The sequence below is a fragment of the Ranitomeya variabilis genome, chromosome 4 (genome assembly GCF_051348905.1).
Source record: "Ranitomeya variabilis isolate aRanVar5 chromosome 4, aRanVar5.hap1, whole genome shotgun sequence".
Taxonomy (NCBI): domain Eukaryota; kingdom Metazoa; phylum Chordata; class Amphibia; order Anura; family Dendrobatidae; genus Ranitomeya; species Ranitomeya variabilis.
The window spans coordinates 644,661,120-644,681,172 of record NC_135235.1 but is presented as its reverse complement, the minus strand read 5'-3'; the positions used below and the strand labels follow the sequence as shown (position 1 = coordinate 644,681,172).

At 45.5% G+C, this 20,053-nt stretch overlaps 1 protein-coding gene across 1 annotated transcript in view; it reads right to left on the bottom strand.

The window, feature by feature from the left end:
* LOC143767378 (uncharacterized) overlaps positions 1-20,053 on the bottom strand; it is a 59,837-nt gene that overhangs the window by 22,107 nt on the left and 17,677 nt on the right. The window contains exons 2-4 of the mRNA XM_077255678.1: positions 10,718-10,840; positions 10,537-10,634; positions 9,621-9,711 (exon numbers count right to left, since the gene is read on the bottom strand). Of these exons, the coding sequence (XP_077111793.1) occupies positions 9,621-9,711; positions 10,537-10,634; positions 10,718-10,802 (274 nt within the window). The 5' untranslated portion in view covers positions 10,803-10,840. The remainder of the gene's footprint in view (positions 1-9,620; positions 9,712-10,536; positions 10,635-10,717; positions 10,841-20,053) is intronic.

Sequence of the window (20,053 nt, the reverse complement as noted above, 5' to 3'; positions counted from 1 at the left end):
TAGTAGTGACACCCTTCTATTAGATCAGGCGGGCCTGCCCAGCGCTATCCAAATGCACCCCATGTGAACAGACACCACAGTTTACAAGAGAAAAATGGGCCCAACTGCACCCCGAAAAAAAGTGCAAAAAACACATAAAAAAATTATTTTTATGTGAGGTATTAGTTGATATTTTGGCCAAAATAAAGAAGCTCATGACCCACGTCAAGGGTCCCCACGCTCATGAGTCCTAACTCTAAAATAGCTAAAAGCACAAAAAGAGGATTCAGAGATCCTCCAAAAATGAGAAAAAAAAAAAAACCCTTGACGTGGGTCATGAGCTTCTTTATTTTGGCCAAAATATCAACTAATACCTCACATAAAAATAATTTTTTTATGTGTTTTTTGCACTTTTTTTCGGGGTGCAGTTGGGCCCATTTTTCTCTTGTAAACTGTGGTGTCTGTTCACATGGGGTGCATTTGGATAGCGCTGGGCAGGCCCGCCTGATCTAATAGAAGGGTGTCACTACTAGGCCTGCCTGGATGCTGTGCATCTCCATTGTGTGAACAGCGCCACATACAAGTTTTTTATGTGCAGCAATGTGCCAAGCAGCCACCCCCTCCATTAGTTTGGTAGGCCGTGAGTGGCTGCCTCATCGGTTATGCTGCACCTGTGTTTTTTTCATCTTGACCACATGGGTCCACTGCATCCTGATAGTGCATTTGTTTGGAGGCCTAGGCAGGTAAGCATCTCTGCCTTGTTTTGCTGTTTTTTTTCTCATTTTTGGAGGATCTCTGAATCCTCTTTTTGTGCTTTTAGCTATTTTAGAGTTAGGACTCATGAGCGTGGGGACCCTTGACGTGGGTCATGAGCTTCTTTATTTTGGCCAAAATATCAACTAATACCTCACATAAAAATAATTTTTTTATGTGTTTTTTGCACTTTTTTTCGGGGTGCAGTTGGGCCCATTTTTCTCTTGTAAACTGTGGTGTCTGTTCACATGGGGTGCATTTGGATAGCGCTGGGCAGGCCCGCCTGATCTAATAGAAGGGTGTCACTACTAGGCCTGCCTGGATGCTGTGCATCTCCATTGTGTGAACAGCGCCACATACAAGTTTTTTATGTGCAGCAATGTGCCAAGCAGCCACCCCCTCCATTAGTTTGGTAGGCCGTGAGTGGCTGCCTCATCGGTTATGCTGCACCTGTGTTTTTTTCATCTTGACCACATGGGTCCACTGCATCCTGATAGTGCATTTGTTTGGAGGCCTAGGCAGGTAAGCATCTCTGCCTTGTTTTGCTGTTTTTTTTCTCATTTTTGGAGGATCTCTGAATCCTCTTTTTGTGCTTTTAGCTATTTTAGAGTTAGGACTCATGAGCGTGGGGACCCTTGACGTGGGTCATGAGCTTCTTTATTTTGGCCAAAATATCAACTAATACCTCACATAAAAATAATTTTTTTATGTGTTTTTTGCACTTTTTTTCGGGGTGCAGTTGGGCCCATTTTTCTCTTGTAAACTGTGGTGTCTGTTCACATGGGGTGCATTTGGATAGCGCTGGGCAGGCCCGCCTGATCTAATAGAAGGGTGTCACTACTAGGCCTGCCTGGATGCTGTGCATCTCCATTGTGTGAACAGCGCCACATACAAGTTTTTTATGTGCAGCAATGTGCCAAGCAGCCACCCCCTCCATTAGTTTGGTAGGCCGTGAGTGGCTGCCTCATCGGTTATGCTGCACCTGTGTTTTTTTCATCTTGACCACATGGGTCCACTGCATCCTGATAGTGCATTTGTTTGGAGGCCTAGGCAGGTAAGCATCTCTGCCTTGTTTTGCTGTTTTTTTTCTCATTTTTGGAGGATCTCTGAATCCTCTTTTTGTGCTTTTAGCTATTTTAGAGTTAGGACTCATGAGCGTGGGGACCCTTGACGTGGGTCATGAGCTTCTTTATTTTGGCCAAAATATCAACTAATACCTCACATAAAAATAATTTTTTTATGTGTTTTTTGCACTTTTTTTCGGGGTGCAGTTGGGCCCATTTTTCTCTTGTAAACTGTGGTGTCTGTTCACATGGGGTGCATTTGGATAGCGCTGGGCAGGCCCGCCTGATCTAATAGAAGGGTGTCACTACTAGGCCTGCCTGGATGCTGTGCATCTCCATTGTGTGAACAGCGCCACATACAAGTTTTTTATGTGCAGCAATGTGCCAAGCAGCCACCCCCTCCATTAGTTTGGTAGGCCGTGAGTGGCTGCCTCATCGGTTATGCTGCACCTGTGTTTTTTTCATCTTGACCACATGGGTCCACTGCATCCTGATAGTGCATTTGTTTGGAGGCCTAGGCAGGTAAGCATCTCTACCTTGTTTTGCTGTTTTTTTTCTCATTTTTGGAGGATCTCTGAATCCTCTTTTTGTGCTTTTAGCTGTATAACAAGAGCCAAACACGCGGGTCGGGACCTCGAGCTTGCACGAGCATTCAAAAATACTCGCCGAGTAACGAGCTTCTCGAGTGCACTGATGCTAACAAGCAGTGACGAGCATGTTCACTCACTAGTGGAGACTGAAAGTCTAATTCTGGGCTTTAATTTTTTTCTTTTAATGGTGTTTACCAATTGAGTTAGCTAATTTTATATTTTGATAGATCAGACTTTTTTACGGATTCAACTATACCGACTGTTTTTTATTAAAATTATTTATTCACTTTTAATGGAGGAACTTTGTGTGTGTGTATTTATTTAAGAAAATATTGTAATTACTATTTTCTCTTCGCCACGACAGCACCCACTGAGAGAGGGGATCCGCCCCTAGGAACAGGAAACCCTACGGAGAGATAAAAGGGGCGGTCCCCCTCGCTCCCACAGTTTGGTTTCCTGTTCCTACGGGAATCCACGGAGAAGAGGATGCCTAGCCTGGATGCCGCTTGCGCAGTTTACCTGTGAGGACGGCAAGGGCTCCAGGGCTGGATGCAGCGTCGGGGGTCCTCTTCTCAGTTCCCCCCTCTGCTGGCAGACGCCATGAGGCCACAACTGCAGGGGTTCCTGGCTCATGGGAATCCATCCGGGCAGTCTGCGGGACCTAGCGCCGAGGAGAGGTAAGCGCTGCGCTTTGGCGAGCGCTCAGGCGGCGTGGAGCTCCACAATTTACCCGGGAGTCCTGAATTGAAACTCCGGGCGGAGGAGGAGGTGGACGGCACCCGCGCTGATGCCGGTGACAGCGCGAGTGCACACAGTATGGCCGCGACCCGGAAGTGGTTAGCACTTCCGGGTTCAACCGGAAGAAGATGGCGGCCCCCATGTAAAAGGACGCCGGCACAAGCGCCCGGTGTCCACAATGGATTCGTCTCAGACCCCTGCGATGCTCTCCATAGAAGACACCGCGGCTACCCCACGTACACGGGGCAGCAGCAGTCGCTCCAAACAGAGCGGATCCTCCAGGAAGAAATCCGGTTCTCCACCTAAATCTCCTCGTCAATCGGTACCGTAAAAGCTTCACTGGGGTAAGTGTGCTTCTACCCTCATAAGCTGACTGGTGTTCCCTTTCCCTTTATACACTTAGGGAAAGAAAACAGAGAAAACGAAGCACAAACAGTGTGCATTATGTCTCCAGCCTCTCCCGGATAGTTATAAAAAGAGATTGTGCAAATCATGTATTGCTTCTACCTTGCGGGAGGAAGCCTCAGTTAAATCTGAGGACATCAGGCTCATGATAAGGCAAGAGTTACAAGCCTTGCGAGGTTCTGATAAAGAGCCACATACTAGAAGTAAAAAAGGATATGAATCCCCTATATCTGACCCATCTTCGGATAGGGAGAAAGCGGACTCTGACATCTCCTGCGAATATGTTTCCTCGGACGAGGAACAGGATACATGCTTTCCCACGGATAGTATTGACAACCTTGTCAGGTCCGTGTGTAATACGATGGGTATCGAAGATTCTAAAATTCCCAGAACACAGCAGGACATTATGTTCGCTGGCTTATCGGAAAAGAAAAGGCCTTCTTTTCCGGTGATAGCAGCAATAAAATCTTTAGTTAAAAAAGAATGGGAAAGCCAGGGCCAAAGGGGGTTACCTCCATCCTCAAAGAGACGGTATCCCTTCAATGATGAAGAGTTCTCGACATGGTCAAAAGCGCCAAAAGTGGACGCTGCGGTAGCATCTACATCTAAAAAATCTTTGCTACCTGTGGAGGATTCAGGCTCATTACAGGACCCGTTAGACCGTAAAGCCGACTCACTACTAAAAAGAGCCTGGGAGTCGTGTACGGGAGCCTTCAGACCATCTATCTCTGCTACATGCACCGCTAGGTCCATGTTGGTCTGGCTGAGTGACTTAGAGGAAGGCCTTAAAAGTGGTCTTTCCAGAGACAAACTGCTGTCTTCTATACCCTTAATTAGAGGGGCTACAGCTTTTTTGGCGGATTCATCGGCCGATTCTATACGTTTGGCAGCCAAATCAGCAGGTCTCACAAACGCGGCACGCAGAGCCCTATGGCTTAAGGGCTGGAAAGGCGATCCACAGACAAAGTCTAAGTTATGTGGCCTCCCATGTCAGGGTGAGTACCTGTTTGGTACCAAACTGGACGAGATTCTAACTAAAGCGGGGGAAAGAAAGAAGGGCTTCCCTAATAATAATTACCTTCCATTCTATAGGAAAGCGTTCCGGAAGCCCATATTTAATAAAAGAAAAGATTTTAAAAACCAAGATCGCTGGACCCCTAGAGACGCAAAACAAAGAGGTGCATTCTTTGGGAAGCGCCCTTTTAAATCTGAAGACAAGCCCCGTTAGAGCAGATCTACCTGTGGGAGGTAGATTATCCTCTTTTTCAGACCAATGGAGGAAAATAACTTCGAACAATTGGGCAAATAATCTCGTCACCTCTGGCTTAAAATTAAAATTTGCCCGAGTCCCTTCGGACTCATTTCTATTGACTTCCTTAAAGTCACAGTCTCAACAGGAGGCATTACAGCAAGAAGTAATGAATCTGCTATCCAAAGGAGTTTTGGTGGAGGTTCCATTTCTTCAGGAAGGGAAAGGGTTCTATTCCCCGCTGTTTCTAATCACAAAACCTGATGGATCATTCAGAACCATCATAAATCTTAAAAAACTGAACACCTTCCTAGAAAATCAAACTTTTAAAATGGAATCCATTCGATCCACCGTAAAACTCCTGTTTCCCTATTGCTTTATGGCGGTTCTGGACTTAAAAGATGCGTATTACCATCTACCAATCTTTAAAGAGCATCAACAATTTCTCCGCGTAGCGGTTATATTAAATGGATGTATACGGCACTTTCAGTACACAGCAATGCCCTTTGGACTATCAATTGCTCCAAGGGTATTTACTAAACTAATGTCAGAGGTTATGTCTTATCTAAGATTAAAAGACACACTCATAATCCCGTACTTAGACGACCTGCTAGTAGTGGGAAAATCCACCTCGCAATGTCAGCAAAGACTATGTCATATGATCTCATCCTTACAGAACTTAGGATGGATAATAAATTGGGAAAAATCTAGACTGATCCCGACAACCCGGCAGGTATTTTTGGGAATTATATTAGATTCTGTAAGTCAAAAGTGTTTCCTCCCAGAATCTAAACAGATAACAATTAGGGATAAAGTTCAGTCCATACTAGATAAACCTATAATTTCCCTCCGGGAAGGCATGTCCTTGCTTGGCTCCTTCACGTCATGTATCCCAGCGGTTCCGTGGGCCCAGTTCCACTCGAGGTGCTTACAGTATACAATTTTACATGAGGAGATAAAATTACAAGGGCGATTAGACGGTAAGATTTCCCTTTCTAATGATGTAGTCCAATCCCTAACCTGGTGGCTACAGCCAGATCATCTAGTTAGTGGGGTTCCCTGGGAGGTCAAACCCTCAAACATAATTTTTACGGATGCCAGCCCTCATGGTTGGGGGGCACACTTGGGGAACCAGGTTGTCCAGGGGCTGTGGTCGGTTACGGAATTAGACGACTCCTCCAATAAAAAAGAACTAAAAGCCATCTATCATGCCCTATGTGAATTCCTCCCACAGCTGCACGGAACACATACCAGGGTGCTCTCAGACAACATGACATCGGTGGCTTACGTCAACCATCAAGGCGGAACGAGATCAGGCACTCTCATGTCTATAGCCGAAAACATCTTGACTATAGCCGAAAATCATCTTCTGTCCTTATCAGCACTACATATCCGGGGGATAGACAACGCAAAAGCAGACTTTCTCAGTCGTCATACCCTCCATCAGGGGGAGTGGGTGTTAAATCGTCGGATATTCAGTATGATAACTATAAAATGGGGTATACCCGACATAGATCTCTTTGCCACAAGAGACAACAGGCAAGTAAAAACATTCTCCTCAATGTTTCGAACAGACAACCCCGATGTTCTCGACGCCCTCCAGATTCCATGGACATTTCAGAAAGCATATGCCTTTCCCCCAATGATTCTTCTTCCAACAGTCATCAGGAAGATAAGAGAGGACAGAGCGAATGTGATATTGATCGCTCCATTCTGGCCAAAGAGACCATGGTTTTCCCTGCTCAGAGCCATGTCCATCTCGGATCCATGGATTCTCCCAGAGAATCAAGATCTGCTTTTCCAGGGACCCTTCAACCACCCTCATGTGAAGGGTCTACGGTTGACAGCCTGGGATTTGAGAGGCAGCTGTTAAAACTAAGGGGCTTCTCTGATAAAGTAATTGATACCCTATTGCTGAGTAGAAAAAGATCCACTACATCAATCTATGTAAAAGTATGGAAAAAATTTTTAAGCCTCTATCCCTCAGCCCTGTCAAATGAAATTCCAGTCCCTATTATTCTTGAATTTCTCCAAAAAGGATGTGATTTAGGCCTTTCAGTTAACACCTTGAAAGTGCAAGTTTCAGCGCTAGGGGCTTTGTATTGTCACAATGTTGCAGGAGATAGATGGATATCCAGATTCATCTCAGCCTGCCAGAGAGCAGAACCAGTCCATATTCCCAACTCACCCCCTTGGGATGTTAATCTGGTCCTTGAAGCCTTAACAAATCACCCGTTCGAGCCTCTACATTCTGCTCACATTAAACATGTCTCCCTCAAAACAGCTCTTCTTGTTGCCTTAGTATCGGCAAGAAGGGTAAGTGACATACAGGCGCTATCAGTAGATCCTCCATTTATGTCAATATTGCCAGATAGGATTGTCCTAAAGACAGACCCTTCCTACTTACCTAAAATGAGTACCAAATTCCATAGGTCTCAGGAAATTCTTCTTCCTACCTTCTATAATAATCCTACAAATCAGGAAGAAGAAAAATACCATACTTTAGATGTGAGGAGGGCTGTAATAACCTATCTAGACAGAACTAGCGCCTGGAGGAAGAGCAGGGCTCTCTTTGTTTCCTTCCAGGGTCAGAGGAAAGGAGCTGGTGTTACGAAAGGCACATTATCCCGATGGATTCGGGAGGCGATATACCTGGCCTATTCGTCTAAAGGGGAAGATCCACCTGAGACTATAAAGGCACATTCCACCCGGGCGATAGCATCATCCTGGGCAGAGCGAGCAGAAGTTCCAATAGAACTCATATGTAAGGCCGCAACCTGGTCGTCTCCTACTACCTTCTATAGTCACTACAGATTAGATTTATCTGCCTCCACTGACCTGTGTTTCGGTAGATCGGTTCTTAACACGATAATCCCCCCCAGATAACTATCTCTGAAAGTCTCTCAGTGGGTGCTGTCGTGGCGAAGAGAAAACACCGGATTACGTACCGGTAATGCTCTTTTATAGAGCCACGACAGCACCCCTTCACTTCCCTCCCTTATATATATTAGTTTGCATATGAGCACAAATAAGGGTGATTGGTTCTTGTAAATATTAGTAGTATAAGATTAAATGATAATATAGAATTGCCTACTAATACTGGTGGGCGGTTCCTCGCAATCTCTGTAACCCAAACTGTGGGAGCGAGGGGGACCGCCCCTTTTATCTCTCCGTAGGGTTTCCTGTTCCTAGGGGCGGATCCCCTCTCTCAGTGGGTGCTGTCGTGGCTCTATAAAAGAGCATTACCGGTACGTAATCCGGTGTTTCTTAGTGTTCTTAGAGACCTTGAAACTGAAATCATCTGCTTGCTTTATATCGAAATACCTCAATATTGCAGTATATAGCAAAAATCACTGTCACCTATAAAACCAATCGCAGGTAGGTCTTCACAAAAGTACACTCATGGCCAGCACAGGGGCCTTCAGTATGGCCATAGCAATCCATTGGCACTCCACAATTAAGGGAGTTGATAAGCACGTGGAACAGCACCCCCTTTACCCCTTGATCATATGTTGTATATTTCACGATCAGAGACTGACAGCAGCATGTAAGAGGTTAACAGCAGCAGCAGGGGGAGCATCCTCTGATTGCCACTTATAGAGCACAGCAATTATCTAGCAGTGATGATGCAGAACTCCTAACCCGTTATCCTATATGGGGACATAACATACGCTTTACCAGTACATTCAATGGTGGGAAGAGGCACAAGTGAGTAATCCTGAACTCAAGGTTCATTTATCTGACTTTCTAGAATTGTCTAATTCACCAGATCTTTGCTTATAGGAAGATAAATTGTTTCCTACAGTATTTACTTCACTGAAAAGGTTGTGGACAAGAGAAATTTTGGTTTCTAGCTGCATAATTCATGCTTTATATCCTGTGAGTCCTGGTCCTGTGGCCCTTTGTAAAAGGAGGGGTAATGTCATGTACTTATCACCTCTGAGCGGTCTCATCACACCAGATACCATCATCACAGTAGATTCTATGGTGTCCAATAAACACGATCGTCCAGTCAGTCCTAGTTTTCCCAACATTAATTATTATTAATGATTTGCAAAGTGATTACTTTTTTGGGACAGAATATTTTCTTCTTCTTGGTCTTTCGACAGAACAGCTGCAAGTCTGACATTAAAGTGCATCTTTCCTTTACTACATCTTTCATCTGGCTCTAATAGTCAAATACAGTTTGCTTCAAGGTTTTGGAGTGAAATCTGGATTATTACACGCCAAGCTCCATCTTCCATCAAAGGTCAAACAGAATGAGTCAATCCATCAGGAAACAATAACTGGTGAAGCTCAAGACATATGGAAAAGGTCACTGTAATGGGATTCTCCATTATTTCACCCTGATAATATCTGTATGTCATCTTCTTGGAGGAATGACATGTCACTGATCACTGACCACAGCAGTAACCAATGTATCTTTGCTGCTGCCAGATATTTTCTTGGCCCATTGTCATTACTTTTATTTTGTCTGGCTCTCAATGCAACAATCTAATAGAGTTTAATTTGACATATGGAAATGCAAAGATTTAATAAGCTGGCGGGACAAATTGGTAACTTATTTGCCTAAAAACAAAATGTAATTTAAGTGTCTCCTGTGGCCTGTGATTGGGTGCAGAAACCACATTTGTGGTCGTCAATAATGGATTTTTATTTTTCCCTTTTTCCCTGTTATAAGAAGACGGCATTTCAACTTTACCAATATAAATACATACAAAAATAATTTTCAAAACTTGTGTTACACACACTAAAGAATAAAAAAAAAAAGTCAACACAAGTGTAGCATCCAGTGACTCAAAAGAATCTGTGACATCTGTGCAGCTAGAGGCTACTCCTCACCTGTGCGGTTATCTGTAGGAATCTCCTCTTTACACCGCTCATCACCCCTCACATATGTTTCTGTAGTATTAATATGGGTCCGATTTTCACCCTGAAACCAATATTGTAAAAGTCACAGACAGATGGAGAAGACACATCTATGATCAGCACTAATCCTGCCATCTCCACCATTCTCATTACACAAAGTATAAAATATATTATAAAGGGGGATAAAACAAGACTGAACACAAGACCTTCACACCCTTCTACAGACTGGGCTACAGGTAGTCACCAGGTGCCATTCCCAGGCAGACTTCGGTACTGCAGCTGCAAATCCCAAGTGATCGGGATTGCTGAATGAGGAGATATGACCGGAGTCACTGCCGAGCAGTATTCGAAGACAGACAACTTGGATCTTGCTCCAGGTTCAGGTACCGCCAACGCAGTTTCAGGATTAGGATATGGATACCATGGAAGCGGCCACAGGATAAAGAACACTATACTGTACTAATGGAACAATAAGGGAAAGGGAATAATAATAGACTAAGGATGGGGACCTGACAACATACAGCTGTACACACCAACACACATAGCAATAAACTATAAGGGTTGTTTAGGCACCTCCCTATTTGGTAGGGTTCCTTTTATACAAGAGGTCTCCCAGCTATTGGCTGGGAGACATCTTGCATGAGTACTCATTTAATAAATGCCTCCCAGCCATTGGCTGGGGCCATTTTGCGATGTGCGCCTGCTGCACCTTTAAAAGCATGAAAGTGCAACCACACAGGAGACAAGAAGCACGATGAGAGATGGGAAGGTAACAATGCATCCATGGCAGTGAGCATGTCGGCGTCCCTGCATGGGAGGGGAAGGGGAACTATGCAGGGGAGACAGCATTACAATAGGGGAGATCTCATGACATCTTCTCTCCATCTACCTGATGATCCTGAGGAACATTGGGATCTTCTTGTTTACAGTCCTGTGGAAGAAGAGGATGGGGACATCTCTCTGGTGTGGTCCCCTCACTGGACAGAACTGGAGGAAACACATACAAGGACTGTATTCACTCTTTACATACATATAATTATAGGCAGTGTGTATTTAGTCCTGTCTATTACCTGGTGATGTGACGGTCTGGGGAACCTCCATCATGATGTCCCTGTTCTGATCTTTGTGTTTTTCTAAATTCTCCCACTCCTCCATGGAGAAACAGACGGTGACATCCTCACACCTTATAGGAACTTAACACAAACAATAGTAAGACATCATAAAAATCTCTCCGGAAGAGGATCTTTAGGGTGTAGTGTAATATCCTCTCCATCTTGATAGGTCAGTCAGGAAAATTCTCTTAGGGCAGAGACAGGCTGCCAGATTTCTCCTGCGAGAACTGCATCGTAAACCTTGTACTGGCTGTCAGCTCTCCTGACCTGAGATTGACAGCTGCATAGAAATACATCATACTGTCTTGCTCAGGTCAGGAGAGGTGCCAGGCCCGTCCGTGCAGTGTGATGTGATTCTCGCACAAGAAATACAGCAGTCTGTCTCTGCCCTTATATAGAAAATCCCCACTGATAGGATCCAATACAATATTGTAGGAACCTAAATAAAAAAAGTTAAATAATTCAAAACCAGAGAGGAAACTTTTGATGAGATATTAGAAGTGAATCTAGGTTTTCCTGAAATTGGGGCAAAAATTCAGTTTAGCGCCACCTGCTATATACAAATTAAGCAAATTGAGAAATAGGCATTTGATCGCTCATATATCATTTTCATACTTAGTCACGTGCCTACGAGCTAGGATTGCTAATTCTCTCAATATTCAGTCAAATACTGCAGCACATTGATTACATTGATAAAATCAGGAAGAGTAGCTTGTCAGCATGAGACCGCATGTAGGAATAAAAATCACATATAAAGTGGTCACGTGATGACCGCTGGTATTGGCAAGCAGAGTCAAATCCTTACAGTGCGTATATTGAAAAAGGTTAGGATTTGGCACACTACAGTGAAGAATTTTATTAATTAATGCTCATAACAAATACAGATGAGGTTATCCTTACCTTGTCAGATGAAAATTCTTCATCAACATAGCCATGCATCATGAGATCTGACAAGTTATGGATTGGTACATGCGTACAGGATCCAAACCAGTAACAGCACAGGATTACATCACCAGAATCATCATCAGCACATAAATCCTGCACCATAACCACCATCAGTACAGGAATACATCACAAAGCATAGTACAGTGATCAATTGTAATTTCATGTCAGCCCCACATACAATTAATGGCATGAGCGTTCAATCTTCAGTATATCCTTAACAATGGTAAGCAGAGACAAAGCTGTTATCAGACCATACAGGAACCTCTGTAATCAAAAGAAGTAGTTGGTATCATAAATTAACATGGTACTAAAGATGAGTGACTGTACTCAGGTACACATTATTTGATCGAGTATAGCGGGTGCTCCAGCACCATGCTGAAGACGCACCCCGCATGATTCACGCCTATTAGCCAACGAACATGCGGGAATTGCCTGCCATACACAGTAATGTCATATCCATGTTGATTACTGGCATTACTGTGATTGGGCAATTGCATTGAGTCATAAGACCCGGTGACACGATGCTCAACAAACTGTCCTCAGGAAGCAGTTCAGGGAGAAACATTATAGGAGTTAGTGCTTATTTTAGAGCAGGAATAAATGCAGGGTTTAATATTACTATTGCAGTACTTGTATAGCGCTGCTGCACCATTAAAAGAAAAGTCCTTTTCAGGGTTACATATTTTATTTTCTCTTAATACTGAAACGTTTGCAGGCATATATTATATACCTAATTTAAAATGTCATGGTGTGCAGTAAGAGATAGGGAAATGGATGTGCTGCAGATGGCGCACACAGAGGCTGAGGCTGTGGGCTGGGAGAAACTGTGCTTGCTGAGGGAGAACAACATACATGCTCATCCATGAGATCTAGCCTCCTGTCCATCATTGCATGGAAGCATGTGACACCGTTCGAAGCCAGACCAGTGTGAACAGGTGGTCTGTTGGATGGCAGTATGTTTCCCAGCACCATGTTGGCGACACCGGTCTGAGGTCTGTCTTCTGGAGGCCCAATCTGGGTAGCTGTACCGGACTCACTCCGAGTTCTGGTGAACGCAAAGTCCTGTTACATCCTTCTTCTGGTCGCAACCCAGGCAGGCATCGCTGCCTCCCTTCCTCCACCCACTGATTTATTTCACGAAACCACCTGTCCCCTCTGCTGGCCTTTTCCTCTTCCAACTCCCTTCCAGTTCTCCAGGTTCTTGGCTGTGCATGGGTGCTTCACCCCCACGGCGTACCAGACGTGTGGCCCATCCACCTTCATAAATCGCATGGCCTCCCAGGATACAGGATGCAGAGTCTATGGGGTAAATATTCTCTTTATGTCGGTGTGCCTGAGGTACACCATGTCTTTGGTTACTTCCACCTGGATGAATTCAAAATCACAGATGTCAAAACTCATGACCGTGCCATCTGAGCACAACTCCTCAAATGCTTCTGCATGTGGCCCTTCACATCACTCTCTTGTCAGCTCCTCTGCCTTCTGTCTCTCTTCAATGGCTTTATTTTGGCTTATACAAAATTCATGTATATGTGCAGCTTCCCTCTCACTTTTAACTGGGTAGGAAAAGGTACCAGTACAGTACAACTTGGGACTGGAAGACCAGGTGACCTTGGATGGTGCTGGTTCTGGGCCTAGGTAAGCCAGCAGCTCCAGCTTATTGCCTAACCATCACTGACGTGCCTGCAGAGGGGTCCTCCTCCCAGGACTTGGTTGCCTTCAGTCCTTGTTGGGTATCAGCATCCCAGGTCTCCACTCTCCCCTCTTGAGCCTCACTGGTCTTGGAACACAGTGCACTTATGGACTCATTACGGCACTGTTCATCCACATTCTCCACCATCATTAAGGCCACTTCTGGCCCACTTTGGTCATTCTAATAGTAGACACGGTAATCGCAGACTACCAGCACTACCCACATGCTCTCTCTGCAGCCTCATCCAACAGCTTCCTGAGCCTTCGTTGCTGCAGCAATACCAGGGGTTTCAATCTGGATCACATCCTCCAGCACTGGCTAGCGCTCACTCAGCCGTCCCACTGAAATCCAATAAGATGCCTGTTCTGTCACTCTCATGCTCACTGCTCTTCTCCTTAGAGTAGAATAGCGCTGGCTTCCGCACGTTTTTTTCTGTTTGCCCTGGCCTTTCAGGGGCCATACTTCTCATGCACTTACCGTGGCACTTCTGACTCCTGGCGACTCCGCCTTTGGCCACAACTCCTACCTTTGCCATACCTCCCAACCGTCCCGATTTCAGCGGGACAGTCCCGCTTTGGCACCGGGGTCCCGCCGGTGAAGCCCCGCCCACTTCCGGGACGTAGAGAGAGCCAGCCTGTTTTTTTTTTTTTTTTTTATAAAAGCTGCCTCCTGACCGCCCGCGCAACACCCCCCCCCCTCCCGCCCCCTGTGCGGCGCTGCCACGCTGAAGGAGAGAGCCTGCAGCAATCAAGAAGAAAGGTCAGCGATTCACTACCTCTGGCTGTGTGTGCACGGAGCTCCGGCTTCTGCTCTTAGCTGCTATCCCGGCAGAGAAGGAGAGACGGGGGAGGTGCCGGGATAGTGCAGAGCTGTGAGCAGGAGACTGAAGACTTCAGCAGAGAGCTGCACATGGACATCAGCCGCCCCTGCATCACAGAGGAGATTGTGTGTGTGTGATGGCTGCGTGTGTGTGTGTGATGGCTGCGTGTGTGTGTGTGATGGCTGCGTGTGTGTGTGTGATGGCTGCGTGTGTGTGTGATGGCTGCGTGTGTGTGTGATGGCTGCGTGTGTGTGTGTGTGATGGCTGCGTGTGTGTGTGTGATGGCTGGGTGTGTGTGTGTGATGGCTGCGTGTGTGTGTGTGATGGCTGCGTGTGTGTGTGTGATGGCTGCGTGTGTGTGTGTGATGGCTGCGTGTGTGTGTGTGATGGCTGCGTGTGTGTGTGTGATGGCTGCGTGTGTGTGTGTGATGGCTGGGTGTGTGTGTGTGATGGCTGCGTGTGTGTGTGTGATGGCTGCGTGTGTGTGTGTGATGGCTGCGTGTGTGTGTGTGATGGCTGCGTGTGTGTGTGTGATGGCTGCGTGTGTGTGATGGCTGCGTGTGTGTGTGTGTGTGTGATGGCTGCGTGTGTGTGTGTGTGTGTGTGTGATGGCTGTGTGTGTGTGATGGCTGCGTGTGTGTGTGTGATGGCTGTGTGTGTGTGTGTGATGGCTGCGTGTGTGTGTGATGGCTGCGTGTGTGTGTGATGGCTGCGTGTGTGATGCATTTGTGTCAAAGCTGCATGTGTTTGTGAGCTGCGTGCGTGTGAGCTGCGTGCCTGTGTGTGAGCTGCGTGCCTGTATGTCATTATACAGTCTGGAGCATCATGTGCGGTCATTATACAGTCTGGAGCATCATGTGCGGTCATTATACAGTCTGGAGCATCATGTGCGGTCATTATACAGTCTGGAGCATCATGTGCGGTCATTATACAGTCTGGAGCATCATGTGCGGTCATTATACAGTCTGGAGCATCATGTGCGGTCATTATACAGTCTGGAGCATCATGTGCGGTCATTATACAGTCTGGAGCATCATGTGCGGTCATTATACAGTCTGGAGCATCATGTGCGGTCATTATACAGTATGGAGCATCATGTGCGGTCATTATACAGTCTGGAGCATCATGTGCGGTCATTATACAGTATGGAGCATCATGTGCGGTCATTATACAGTATGGAGCATCATGTGGGGTCATTATACAGTATCATACTGTATAATGACCCCACATGATGCTCCATACTGTATAATGACCGCACATGATGCTCCATACTGTATAATGACCGCACATGATGCTCCATACTGTATGACCGCAAATGATGCTCCATACTGTATAATGACCGCACATGATGCTCCAGACTGTATAATGACCGCACATGATGCTCCAGACTGTATAATGACCGCACATGATGCTCCAGACTGTATAATGACCGCACATGATGCTCCATACTGTATGGAGCATCATGTGCGGTCATTATACAGTCTGGAGCATCATGTGCGGTCATTATACAGTCTGGAGCATCATGTGCGGTCATTATACAGTCTGGAGCATCATGTGCGGTCATTATACAGTCTGGAGCATCATGTGCGGTCATTATACAGTATGGAGCATCATTTGCGGTCATACAGTATGGAGCATCATTTGCGGTCATACAGTATGGAGCATCATGTGCGGTCATTATACAGTATGGAGCATCATGTGCGGTCATTATACAGTATGGAGCATCATGTGGGGTCATTATACAGTATGGAGCATCATGTGCGGTCATTATACAGTCTGGAGCATCATGTGCGGTCATTATACAGTATGGAGCATCATTTGCGGTCATACAGTATGGAGCATCATGTGCGGTCATTATACAGTATGGAGCATCATGTGCGGCCATTATACAGTATGGAGCATCATGTAGGGTCATTATACAGTATGGAGCATCATGTGCGGTCATTATACAGTATGGAGCATCATGTGTGTTCATTATACAGTATGGAGCATCATGTGGGGTCATTATACAGTATGGAGCATCATGTGCGGTCATTATACAGTATGGAGCATCATGTGTGGCCATTATACAGTATGGGGCACTGTGTGGCCATATTTTTTGTTTATAATTATTGTATATGAAACAGTGTGATCGGCAGTGCTAAATGGGTGTGGTTGGGATGTGGATATGGGTGTGACTAATTATGAATGGGTGTGGTCAGAGGCGTGGCCTAAAATTTGCCGCGGCGCGCAAAGCGCGCCGCAAACTTTGTCCCTCTTTCCCATCTTCAAAAGTTGGGAGGTATGCCTTTGCCATCATTTCACCCCACACTGTGTTGCTCCCTCCTCAGGTATGCACCTCTCACTCCAGGTTGGATCTTTGCTGCACAGCACATCTTCCTTCCAACACCCCTGTGGGCTAAACATATTTTTGCGCTCTCTGACACTGTCCACTACCATTATAGGTGGTCTTTCTCTTCACCGGAGCCAGTGCCATCTTAGAATCCATGTTATGCCAAAATTGAATTACATGATTCCCACTGCAAATTTACCTAGTCTTCATGGGTATTATTAAGGAAATATCCCACCAAAATATATATGTCCTCCCAGTGTGGTTCCTTGAAAAGTGTTTTTATAGGGTTCAAAACAAGGAAACCAGTTCTTTCTTCGTGCATATGAATGAAAACGCATGATGGTCACATGTGGAAGAAAAAAATAGCACAATTGCACTACATTCGCAGAAGATTCGGAATAACAATCGCATAACACTTATCCGGCTCTTTTGCATTAAAATTGGACCAATTTTTTTTAAACGATAGTGTGACTCCGGCTAAATAAGTGAAGTCATACAATGGTGAAAGATGTATGCAGCTACAGTGTTATGAGGAGCAGGAACCCCATCCGTAGTGCCACAGAATTTGGCCTCCTCAAGGGTAATGGTGGAGATATGCCAAGAATCTGTTCTATATAAATGGGATAAATAATAAAATAACTACCAGGTGCCTGAGAGAATGAGTAATCGACAGTTCAAAACACGTCCGGAAGTACCCACTGCTTGTGCCCACCAATAAGCTGGCTATTCATAAACAATTTTCAATTAAGTTTGTGGTACATGCACACATCAAGGTAAAGTCCTTTAAATGACGAGAGTGAAAGCACACTACAGAGGGAAATTGAAAAACAATTTGTGCCTGCGTACATAATATGCAGGCTCGTGACGTCGAACAGAATAAAATTTATGAGGTACCTGCATGAGGAAACCATATGTTGAACCTGCGTATGTAATAATCAATCATTGCAAAGAATGAGAACATGATGTCAGTCAAAACCGTGAACACCGCATCCACGCACGCAGATATACGCGCAGACGCGCTGCACCAAGCGAACCAAAGGTTTGTAATATGTCTGCGCGAATGAAAGACCAATGACAGCAAAATTATGCCAATGTCTGTCATCAGTTGTGTGTCAAAATAGATAGAACAACTGAATCTACGCACACTCACATGAGCGCGACATCAAACTAAAGAAAATATACTACAACTACGCAGATCATAAGTAGTTATGGCAAGAACAAAATTATATGATGTCAAATTACGTCTGTGCGCACTGACCAAGTAAAAATGTTTGCTACTACGGTACAATTGTGCACTATTCTGTTTGGTGGCAGCATAGAAACTTTTAGGATTTGAGCTGTATCTTTGACTGTGCTGTGTGATATGTGATTTTACATACACCAGCAGAGCTGACAATGATTGCTCCAACCATGCCCTCCCAGGCTATACAAAAGGGGAGGAATTCTACTCCTCCATCACTCTTCTCTTCTCATCCGTCACTGTTCCCTCCTCCGTCACGCTTCTCTCTTCCTCCATCACTCCCCCTTCTCTGTCACTCCCCTCTCATCCGCCTTTGTTACCGGCTGTGCCAACACCCAAATCAAACAGTGTGGTGTCTTTGTATCTAGTGCTTATAGCACAAGGTACCTTTTATGTACCAGGCACAGCACAGCCATGGCCAGTTATGATATCAGGGGAAGAGGGTGAAAACCTCCCTACCCACAGTACTGCAGGCAGCACCCAGGCACAACAGGGGGCACAAAACCCAGTGCCTGGACGAAGAATTTCAGTGCGAAATGCGCGTCGGGTGTGGTGGGTCCTCAGGAGTACTCCATTGGTAACTATACCTATGCTTATGTTATAACCTGTGCACCTTATATTTATTACTCATTGTTACTTGTACCTTTTGTGTATATGGTCACACAAACACTATGTACTAATTACTTTAGAGTTGTAACTAATTGTTTACATGGTACCATTATTTGGAGGTTTAACCTGGGTTACCCACCTGTTTGTTTGTCTGTGCTTGTGGCAAGATACTTAGGCTTTTATAGCTGTTTTTATGGTGTTTAATAAAGTTTATGTATATTTTACTGGCTCAATGTGAAGGTGTTTCTTTCGGTTAATTAAGACTCAAGTACAGGTCAATAGCAATGGATGTTCTGCTCGTAGTAGCAAAAGGGATTGAGTCCCAATCAGGAGTGTGGAAGACAGCCCCCCTTATGGCGGTCACTGACCTGGTAGATCAACCATCCCAGAAGGACAGAAGAAATGTCAAGTGTTACAACTGTGGCAAGCTTGGCCATTTCTGGAACCAGTCCAGAGCACCTACGCAACCAAAGAATGCCCAGAGGGACAGGTCAGGGAGAAAACACAGAAAGCAGTGAACAGCTCCACCCATAGGACAGTGGCCAGCCAGGTTCGCAAGACACCACGCTATTAAACATGCAAAACCCCACCAGTGGGATCAATACACCAAATTGCCCTGCAGATATATGGGGTTGCAAGAACTTTTCTTGTGGACACTGGTGCAGCCAGAAGTGTGATGCGCCATGTGGAACTCCCTGACACCACCTGCCTATCAGAATCTTCTGTGTCTCACATGGGGATTGATGGCCAAGTCAGACATTCCCCTCTTAGAAAGCCCCTGACAGTGTGGTCTCAGCCAGGACACTCTATTCTGTTCCAGCTCATGGTGTCAAGAACCTGTCCACTCAACCTGCTGGCAGCGGACCTACCTCAAAAGATGAAAGCGACCATAGTGTTCTAGAAAGATGGGACCGTGACACTTTCTTTGCACCTGACTCAAGAAGAATCAATCATGCTGGAGGCCCTACAAAAACCTCAAACAACCAAAGCAAGGCGACCTGAGGATGTACTGGATACAGTACCCAATAGCCTCTGGTCCAAGGGACCCCTGGACGTTGTAAAACTTCAAGTTGCCCCGATGCGGGTGTCACTCAAGCCAGGTACCCCATACCCTCGTAAGGCCCAGTATTTCTTGTCCATAGCCCAGTGTCAGGCCGTCTCTGACCAGCTGAAGGTCTTCTTCAAGATAGGAATCATTGTTCTCTGAACGTCGCCTTGCAATACCTCGCTTTTCCCGGTCAAGAAAGAGAGAGCCAGCTAAGTTCAGAATGGTGCATGACCTGAGGGCCATGAATGAGGCTATGATGTTTGAAACCCCAATTGTGCAAGCTACATCAATGGTCTTCACAGTGATTGATCTGGCAAACGCTTTCTTCAGTGTTCCCTTTCACCCGCATGACCAGTACTTGTTTGCCTTCACGCACCAGGGGGCATAATATACATGGACAGTGAAGCCCCAGAACAGCCCTTCACAGTTCACTAAAGCAATGTCCTCTATACTCGCCAACTGGATTGCCGAACATACAGAAGTCGCTCTTCTGCAATATGTAAATGATCTCCTCCTTTGTGCATCAGATATCGATATCTGCACAGCCTATTCATTGTCCCTTCTACTCTGGCAGAACAGCAATGCAAAGTCTCGAAAAACAAAGTCC